Source organism: Quercus suber, unplaced genomic scaffold (assembly GCF_002906115.3).
Source record: "Quercus suber isolate HL8 unplaced genomic scaffold, Cork oak 2.0 scaffold_159, whole genome shotgun sequence".
Classification (NCBI taxonomy): Eukaryota; Viridiplantae; Streptophyta; class Magnoliopsida; order Fagales; family Fagaceae; genus Quercus; species Quercus suber.
The window spans coordinates 572,398-582,948 of NW_027069620.1; the positions used below are offsets into that span (position 1 = coordinate 572,398).

At 35.0% G+C, this 10,551-nt stretch overlaps 1 protein-coding gene across 2 annotated transcripts; it reads left to right on the forward strand.

The window, feature by feature from the left end:
- The first annotated feature begins 658 nt into the window (after positions 1–658).
- Positions 659–7,249, forward strand: LOC112032753 (protein arginine N-methyltransferase PRMT10). 2 transcript variants are annotated; one of them, XM_065777568.1, is made up of 8 exons: positions 659–1,010; positions 1,639–1,831; positions 1,939–2,044; positions 2,852–3,041; positions 5,409–5,594; positions 5,699–5,782; positions 6,323–6,542; positions 6,748–6,807. In XM_065777568.1, exons 1-7 carry the CDS (start codon positions 792–794, stop codon positions 6,497–6,499), a joined length of 1,155 nt encoding a protein of 384 aa, XP_065633640.1. In that variant the 5' UTR covers positions 659–791; the 3' UTR covers positions 6,500–6,542; positions 6,748–6,807. The 2 variants fall into 2 exon arrangements, with proteins under 2 accessions (XP_065633640.1, XP_023921281.2); XM_024065513.2 differs by lacking the exon at positions 6,748–6,807 and adding an exon at positions 6,911–7,249 and having other exon boundaries at positions 660–1,010.
- The last annotated feature ends 3,302 nt before the right edge of the window (positions 7,250–10,551 follow it).

Here is a 10,551-nt window from a genome sequence, read left to right on the forward strand (position 1 = left end):
ATTAATTTTTTTAAGTAATAGGGGCACTAGGCACGAGAGTAAATTTAAACAAACAATATTTTATATTCTCTTTTTTTTTTTCAATGAAATAAAGGAGTTTTTCATTCATCCAATCAAACTACATGTTTTATTTTCTCACTTTTCTATTACCCACCATTTTCTTTCCCCCACTTTTTCCATCCATGAATCAAACAAAGCATTAGGCACATCTAGTATATTGGCAACTATTCAACTGAACTGATTGGAACCGTTGCAAACATTCCAACCTCCTCCACTGTGTGATGGTGGGTGGTTTCCCAACTTTATTGGGATTGGTTTAAAACTGTCGAACTTGAAACTTCCCTAAATTCTTATGAGAAGTCTAACAATTTCATAACAATCACCATTAACAGTCGGTAAGAACCTGCTGTTTAGAGTTTTTATTGTGCCTACCATTTACAGTTTACTGTAAAATTGTTATGAAAATATTACGATAAAAAAACTCCTTTAAAAAAAAAAGAACACCATACAAATTACAACCAAATAAAAAAGGACCAAATTTTATTGCAAGGTGGGGTCTACCTGTAAATATCTGTGGAACACAACGTGGCGCTGACATGGCAAGCATTATTTGTTTTGGAAAAAAACAAACTTTTGAACTGACCAGCAACGCAGCCCAAGTCGTCGCAACCAATGTAGCCCTAAACCTAAGAAAGAAATCAAATTTATTCAAACTCAACCCAAAGTTTCTTCTGTCTCTGTCTCTGTCTCTGTCTCTTTTTTGGTAGCGCCTCTAGTGTTTTAGCAGTGACATGGGGAGCTACCAAAACGGCGTCGTGGCGGGGGACCGAAGCGGAACCAGTAATGGAGGAGGAGCTCCTGTGCCTGTGGTGGACAAGGAATTGGATTTTGCACAGTACTTCTGTACCTACGCTTTTCTCTACCACCAAAAGGAGATGCTCTCTGATCGTGTCCGCATGGACGCTTACTACAACTCCGTCTTCCAAAACAAGCATCACTTCAAAGGAAAGGTAAGCTATCTTTGTCCACCACTCTCTATTTGTTTCTGTTTTTCTTTTATTTTGGTCTGTTTGGTTTGTGGGGGACTCTTGTTCGGGACCCAGAATAAAAGATTGAAGCTTTTTCACTTATTGATGAGCTAAGCTTGGTTTGAACAAGTATTGGTATGGCGGGGTTGAGGTTTTTTTTATTTGGGAAACAAATTGGAAGAAGAAAGCTATTGTTTTTGTTCTTTTTTTTCCCCTGTTTTCTGTTTTCTACTTTCTATGAAAGTTTGAGGGTTAATGCTTTTCTTTTGCCAATTATAATGAATTTTTTTTCTTCCTTTTTAAGGAACTTAGGTATAATTGATGCCTTTAGGAGCGTTTTAACCCATTCTAAATCAGCATTGAATGTAATTCAAACTATACACAAAGTAAAAGCACAAATTCAATAATGTGTGTGTCTGTTTGGCAATCAAGACAAGGAATTTAGAAATCTGGGTTCTTATGATGAGTTCTAGTTATTCACTGTGAATCAGTCTTTGGGATAGAATGTCTGAATAGTTTTTTTTTTTTAATTGAAAGTGTTACTTGTTTTGATTGTTGTGTGTGTATTTGAGATATAATTGGGATTAATTTGGTGAATTTTGTGGAAAAGACTGTGTTGGATGTGGGAACTGGGAGTGGTATTCTCGCAATTTGGTCGGCACAAGCAGGTGCGAGAAAGGTCTATGCAGTGGAAGCAACTAAGATGTCAGAACATGCGCGTGTGCTTGTAAAAGCAAATAACTTGGAAGGTGTGGTTGAAGTGATTGAGGGCTCTATGGAGGATGTTACATTGCCAGAGAAAGGTTAGCGTGATTACCTTATTACTTGTTACTGTATAGTTTAACTGAAGATCATAATGCGTATGTCTTATATGCCATGGGTCTAAGTATAGGTATTCATGAATGTGCAGTTGATGTGATTATCTCAGAGTGGATGGGATACTTTCTTCTTCGTGAATCCATGTTTGATTCGGTGATATGTGCTCGTGACCGATGGCTGAAGCCAACGGGAATCATGTAACTGTTGCTATTCGTTTACACATTTTAATAGTTTTTTGCTTTGTTTAATCACTTGCAATTCTGCCTTACCCTATCTTTTGTTGTTGTCCTACTAGGGCTGCTACTGCAATTATCATCATTGTTAGCTTGATGATTTGCCCCACTTAAGTATAGCAAGATGTTTTTGAGTACTCATGGTTTCACAATAAGCAAGTTTGTGAGACTTGTATTATCAAGAAGATATTATTTTCTGTAAAATAAGATGGTTCACATGTATAAGGCATTGGTTATCAACTGTCACATTTAAATCACACAAACACTGTGCTTATACCATTAAGGTAGTTCCATGGTGAGTTCTTAATCTCTTCTGAATTTTCATTTGTACATGCAAATATGTTCTTCTGTCCTCTTTTGCGAATTATGGGGAATTGCTTTATTAGTCAAAATGTCTTTGAGGGACTGTATACTCGTGTCAATAGTTGCTAGATCATAGCTATGATGCCATTGAGACTTGTGATACAATTTATTGGTTATGGTTGTCTTGTCCATATGGACTTTCTTTTGGCCAATCTCTTATTATACTGTTTGCTTGCCCTTTGGTTCAATTTATGAATTATTCTTTTGTTTGTGTTGGGAATAACTTGTATGTTGTCTTAGAATTTTCCAAAATAATTAATTGAATTAAACAATGGAAATTATTGAATTATTGCTCATGGTTTTGGTTGACCTTGTTGGGAGTGCTATGAATCTATTAATTTTTGAATGGTTTCAAGTGGTCTTTTTTGAGACTTCTTGTCTGACCTTGGAAAATTTGGGATTTCACAGGTACCCTAGTCATGCCCGCATGTGGATGGCACCTATTAGGACTGGATTGTCAGAGAAAAAAATAAGTGACTATGAGGGAGCTATGGATGATTGGCATCATTTCACGAACGAGACAAAAACTTGTTATGGCGTTGATATGAGTGTTCTCACAAAACCTTTCTCTGAGGAGCAAAAGAAATACTATCTGCAGGTTAGTTCTCTATTTATTTATTTATTAACTTTCATTTGTGAGAAACTGACAACTAGCTTCTCTCTCTCTGTTCTCTCTTATGGTGTTGCATAACTGTGAAATGTGGATAAAGTTGTATTTTATGGTCTATGCGGACTAAACTCGCCTTAATAAAACTAATAGTTACTAGATCTTACACTGTTAGTCAACTTACCACAACCCTCCTTTTTGCAGAGTTACTCGGAGGCAAAAGATACCTATATTATTGGACACCCTGCCTCCTCCCAAGCATTCCATTTTTTTCTAATATAGGGAAATTACACTTTACCACTCTAAATTATATCTCATATTACACTTTGCACCCTAAGATTCTTGAATGCACGATTTGCCCCCTAAACTAGGACTCTTGTTTCACTTTGTACCCCGATGTTATGTTTGCTTTTAACTTGGACGGAAATTCAAAGTTGAGGGTGCAAAGTATAATCATGAGTATAGTTTAGGGAGGTAAAGTGTAATTTCTCCTTTGTTTTTAAGAGATTGAGAAGAGAGGCAATTAGGTCTTTTCATGTGGTGCCATTTTTTTCTATCCAAGTTAATAGTAAACTTAACATCGGGGGGTATAGTGTAACAAGGTCCATAGTTTAGGGTGCAAAACGTGCATTTGAAAGTATAGAGTGCAAAGTGTAATATGAGGTATAGTTTAGGGTGATAAGATGTAATTTCCCTTTCTAATCTATTCTATTGCTCTTTCACTTAAGAGATTATGACAATTGAACTATCTGCTCTATGGATGATTGATTTAAATAATAATTTTTCTGGATTTGGGTTAAATTGATGGCTTTATTTGGATTTGCTGAATCACACATCCAAATGGGATCTTGGGTTCTTTTTGTATGTTGGATTGTGAATTATTATAGCTTGCTGAAGTTTCTTCCGAGCCTATTTTATGCAAGACCATAAACTCTGAGATGGAGACTTGTGTTTCTTGGGAAGCAAAAGAAGAATAACACAAAGGGATAGGCAGTGTTGTTAAAAGCACACTTAAGCTCAATGCTCAAAGCCCCAAGGCTCCAGCGCTTTTTGCCTCAAAAGCTAAGCTCATTCAAAGAAGCACGCTTTAGGCGCGCTTTTTTGCGCTTTTTCAAAAAGCTCAAAGTGTGCTTTTTGGAGCTTTTTTATATTTTTCAAAAAAAAAAAAAAAACCAAAACTGAATTAAAGCTATAGGATCTTGACATTATTGATATAAATCATTGATTTTGTATAATTTTTAGTGTAAATTACTTATCAAAAAAAAAATATATTTTGAGTATAACTTGTCCTTAAACCTAACCCACAACCTCCCAGATCTTCTCTATTTTTATTTTTTCTCCTTGAAACAGTAACCCACCTAGCTCCTTGGGACCAATTATCATATTGCAATGTCCTCATATTCTTAGCTCATTCATGGAAAAAAAAAAAAAAAAAACCGTATGATATAATATTTGTGGTAATTGTTTAGTTACTTTAGTGGTTGATTTTGAACATAGCAAACTAATTCTTCCAGAGTTATAGTCATTGAGTGATTAAATTATTAACTAATATTACTAATTAGTCATAGGGCATTATAGATATAGGAGATTTAAGAAAGGATATTACATGGAAGTACTGATATCTAGCTTATCCAAAAAAATAAAATGACTTGACTTGCAATTTTTGTGTTAAAATTGCAAAAGTAGGGTATATCTAAATGTTATATGAATTATATAAAAAGTTTTATTTCAATTTATATGATAATTTGATTATTTGATTGTTGCATTTCTCATTAATAATAATTTTAAAATTTTTAAAATTATTTTTTTAAAATGCGTGCTTCACTTCAATCAGGCGCACGCTTGCGCTTTGCGCCTAGGCTCCAAGAGGCTTTTGTGCTTAAGTGTGCCCCTCGCTTTTACCAACACTGGGGATAGGACCTAGGAATCAACACCAAGCATGATGGGAACCAAGGAATTGGCACCTAGGCTTGCTTGGAATTAGCACCAAATTTCATTAATTGATGATTAATTGCTTCCTTACAATAGTGAACATTGGGCCCTTTAGATAGAGTCCCCAAATTATATCAAACATGGAAAGAAAATAAAATTATAATGAGATTGCATCATACATGGAAATAAAATTCAAATTGCAATCAGATCTATCTAATAGCACCAATTGGTGTTAATAAGCATCAATCATGATGAATCAGATCCTTCAAAAGCAATCAACATTGCTGTCTTATCTGAACTGTATAAATCATGTCGCTGTTAATACTTGGGGATGCAGCATGACATCTAAGCAATGCTCATCTTTGTCAGAGTAAGATATGATTCTTCTTGGGGGATTTTAAAATGTATGACATTAAATTTCTGCAGACATCATCATGGAACAACCTTCATCCACATCAAGTTATCGGGACAGCTGCTTTAGTAAAGGAAATTGATTGTTTAACTGCCACTGTGGATGACATCCTGAAAGTCAGATCAAACATTTCATCATCAATAACTCTAGAGAACACAAGGTTCTGTGGTTTTGGAGGATGGTTTGATGTTCATTTTCGGGTGAGTTGATCTTTAGTGTCCGTTTTTGTTATGCATCCTAGGACCCCAAACCATCTGCAGGTTAATATAATACTATGTTTTCTCTCCTTTTGGTGATGCACCAGGGAAGGAAGGAGGACCCAGCTCAGAAAGAGGTTGAGTTGACAACTGCCCCAAGCTTTGATAATGGGACACATTGGGGCCAACAGGTATGAGCCACCAATAGCAACCAAAAAAAAAAGTTTTCTTCCTTTAAATTTTAATTCTTTTTTAAATATATGAAAAAATTATTTGATGAAGTTAGTTCTTTGAGGAAAATTTGGAATTCTTTTTTTGGGTGTCAAAACAAAGCCCTAGTGGGCCATTCTTTGCACGTTCAGCTGTTATATGGTCTACTCTACTTTCAGTTTTCAGGTAGTAGGCTATAAAAGATAAACTTTTGAATCGTTAAAATATGCATCATTAGCTATATGGTATACTGTACTTTCACAGTTGTTTTACTATATGTTAGGGCTCATTCTTTATTAACCAAATGATGGACAAACGCATTTTTTGAGTTTCTAATGGACATTATTTGGTTTTTAAAAGATCCCAACAATTTTGTGGTTTCATAAAGCTTTACTTAAAGAGTACATAATGTATAGCCTGTTCATTGCATGCATTGAAAATGCAGTATGATGCTGCATTTGTCCTCTTTAGTTACAGTCTCCATTAATCTTCTAAGTCTTATCCTCTTGTTTATTGGACAGGTTTTCCTTGTGAATCCTACAGTTCGTGTCACTGAAGGGGATAATATAAATTTTTCTTTCTTAATGAATCGCTCGAAGGAAAATCATAGACTCATGGAGGTTGAGCTTGGCTGTGAGGTCAGACAGTGTTCTGGCAATGCACTACCAGCTTTCAATAAGAAGTACTACATAGAGTGAGAAAGAAGATAGATGGCTTATTTTGGTTTTAACATAATCAAAGGTACACCTATTACCTCCTTGACGTTACAAGTTTCATGACATAATGTGTTTATATTGCCATGGTCTCCTTTGCATGCAAGAATATAGCCAACCCAAAAGTTTGGTTTATTCTGATTCTCTCTCCCTCCCCCCCTGACCATATGAAACTACAAGTAATTGTTAAGAAAATAATTCAGCCATCCTGAATTCAGAAATTGATTCTATAGGTTGTAAACCCATTATTGTTGAGAAAGGTGGGGTGCTTCTGGATGTGTGTGAGCATGAGCTTGTGGTTCAAAATTCTCTAGTATGTGTTTGGCATATAATATAATTTGCTGAATATAATGTTCTTTGTTGGAACCTGACAATCTATATATGATTTCTTTGCAGATGAGCATGTACGACAATCTTTTGGATTTTCTTTTGTAGTTTTTTTGTAAGAAGTTACTGTGTAGTTCTGTTACTACAATATTTTTTCTAGTTTCCAGTGTCTGGAATCTGAATGTAAGGAACATTTCCAGGAGAAATGTTTCAGTGCTGAATGGTTTCTAAGATTTAGCTGGTCCTATTTATCATGTCTCGAGTTCCTGGGAGTTTTGCAGCCATTTTTTCCTCTGGAATGTTCTTTTTTTTTGTTGTAATGATGCGTTTGTAATGATAACTTAGATATCAACTTCATCAGGATTTTGTCTCTACAGCATTATGTCAAAGCCTGCAATCTTCTCTTTATGGGTTTGGAATTGTATACAAATGTTTATAGCACAACAGATAACCTTTGTTGGGAAGAAATTGCCATACTGGATTCACAGTGAACAAATGGTTGTCTTCCATGGCTGCAAGTCTTACAAGCTCTTGTGACAACAGTTACCATTTTCTCAGAGGAAAAAAGGGAGACTCTTAGTAAAATTTCGTACCCCAATAATGCAATTAGTTTTATGTTTGTTTTTATTTTTTATTTTTTTAACTATAATGTGTCTCTTGCACATGGAAACTAGGAGAAACTTGCAGTTGCATCTCCTGCAACTTGTGTAATTACTTATGTCAGCAAATGATGTTAAAAACACCATCTGCTGTTTCTTTTGTTCCCTTTTTTTTCGTGTACCAAGAGAAACCTGATAGCCCAAGGGGGCAATGATTGAGGGTGCTGAAGGTGCCGTGGAGGAAGCAAGTGGTGGTGAGCCACTTAGCACTGCCGTGGTGGTCAAAGGCAAGGGTGATGGTGTTGGATTGGGCGATGGCTGCAGATTTCTGGGACGTAGTCTTATGCCTCTATGGCGATTTATTACAAGGGTTGGAGTTTTTGGATGAAGAGCTGGGTTTGCGTTCAACCATTGGAGTTGCAATATGCAAAAGGACAAGAGTGAAGAGACCAAAGCTTCAAGAATATTCCCCCTTTATTGGATCTATTCCTTCTTAAAATCCCTCAACTGACCAAAGCTTGATTGGATATAACGTTTCATAAATTCTTCTTCACACAAGGCACCAAACAACCTACACGTACTGGAGCTGAGTTTTATTTCAGAACTTATGCGATGTGGTTCTCGCCGGCCAGGGGGAAAAAGAAAAAGAAAATACAAAGAGACCTAAGTCTTCTCGCAGGCAGGGGGGAAAAAGAAAGAAGAAAATACAAAGAGACTTGTAAGTTTTAACTATGTGTGCTGAATATATTTCTGAATATATTCTAGGGTAATTTATAGGTATTTGGTCCATGTCTTTTATATTATATTTTAATTTGGTCTATAATATTTCAATTATGTCAATTTGGCCCCCAACATTTTAGTATTGTGTTAATTTAGTTTATACCGTTATCTCTTAGATGGGATTTGCTTACGTGACTGGCAACTAAAATAAAAAATTAGTTTCTGTTGATGTAGCAGTAAAATAATTATTTATTTTGACTGTTTGCCATGTTAGCAATTCCATTCAAGAGATAACAGTAGAGAGACAAATACCAAATTGACATGACACTGAAATGTTAGAGACCAAATTGACAAATTGAAAGGTTAGAGAACAAATTGAAATATGGTGTAAAGGATAGAGACTATTTACATAATTTACCCATTTTTTTAGTTTGTATGGAGTCTGTTCCATTTGGTATAAATAACTTTGTTGTTGTTGATTTACCAACACCTAAATAATATTCATATTGATCTTTTTTCTCAAAATTTTTTTACCTTTTTTTTATGTAGACATATATTGATAGGCTACAATCTGAATTGACTAATTGTGATAGAAATTAATTAATTAATTAGCCAAGCTATTAATTAATCAATTTATCATGCAAACGTGTGGTAGCACAAACAAATCACCAAATAACTAAATATGCAGTGGAAATTAAATGACACGTTGATTTGTTTACGAATGGGGAAAAACATAACGGCAAAAATCCCATCGGGTGATTTTCAGTTCACCACTTCCGAAATTCTACTATTATCACAACAAGCAGTTACAAATAAGAGAATCCCAAGTATCTTACCAACCTACAGTTGAACCCTTACTGCAATACTCAATTGAACTTGTTCTGTAGTGACAATTTTTACCTTTGAGGCACGGCTCTCAAGTACGTGACTAACCAATGCGCAGATCCCAATACGCGACTTCAACCTTTGAACGAATTTCAGTACGTGACCAACTCCACAACAACCCTTTGATTGTTGTAGTTGATTTGCAGCAGTTTCACATAGAAATACCAATAAGATCTTCAATGTTGGTGAAAGAGACTTTGCTTGGTTACAGAACTCAAAGGCATACAAGAAACGCAGCAAGAATTCTTTCTTCTGTAAGAGGAGGCTAGGGTTCTAAAAAGAAAACCTTATGAAACTCTCTAGGATTATGTTTTTCTTTTTCCACCTCTTTTAAATAAGAGTTTAATGGGCTCTCCTATTCCAAATAGGTTTACATAAACCTTGGATTTTTCTAGTCCAATAAGGATTATACAAACCCATAAATAAATAACATTTTAGAATAAAAATATTATGGCTATAATCTGAAAATCCGTAAACTCGATCGATTGAGACATCTATCGAGATTTAATGAATCTCAACAGATCAAGGTTCTATCGAGCAGGTATCGAGACCTGAAAATTGCACTTTTATTGAGCAATTTTTGAATAGTCTTCATGTCTTCAATTTAACCACTTATAATGATTATCTTGAATCTACTTGAATTTACCCAAATACAAGTAAAGTGCGTTTTGTCAAAGGATATGTCAATTGCATAAAAATATGTCCCCAACAATCTCCCCTTGTGGCAATCTGTGATAAAACCACAAGAGTACATTGAATGTCCTAGAATACATTCTACTCAAGATTACAGAATAAATAAGCCTAGTCTAAAAGATCTGAACCTTGGAAGTTGTTGTAAGAAGAATGTTCGGAATCTTGATTTGGCTTTAACTTGTCTTTCCTGAAAGGCACTAAACAAAACACATCAAGGTACCATGTAGAAAATAATGACAAGTTAAATAAACAAGAAACATGTGTATAGAGAGAGAAAAGAAACAACACATGTGAGATAAGGAGTGAAACACATACATCATCATCAAATATAAAAACAACACATGATGTATGTAAATGGTTACAAAACTAAAAGATACACAATATAAAAAAAAAAAAAATATATATATATATATATATATCAATATTAATGTGTATCAAACTAACTCTCCCCCTAAGTTAGTTACATTAAAACCTTTCTTCCCTTTAACATGAAGTTCTCCTTCTAAGTCTGTTACTCCCCTTGAGGAAAGACATTTAATTCTCAAATTTCTCCCCCTTTTTGACACGATTGTCAAAGGGCATAAAAAGCCAAAAGACATGACAGGAGACAGATAGAAAACTGATAAAGAGGAAAACGAGGAGAACAAGGAACCATAGACCTACAAGAAAAAGAAAAACAAGATGCTATGGACACAAAGAGGAAAAAAATGCAAAACAAAAAAATGAAATGCATGCAAAGGAATCTCGATCAATCAAGAGGTGTCGAGACAAGGGATGAGAAAGAAAGCAAAGACACAAGAACAGAAGCTCGAT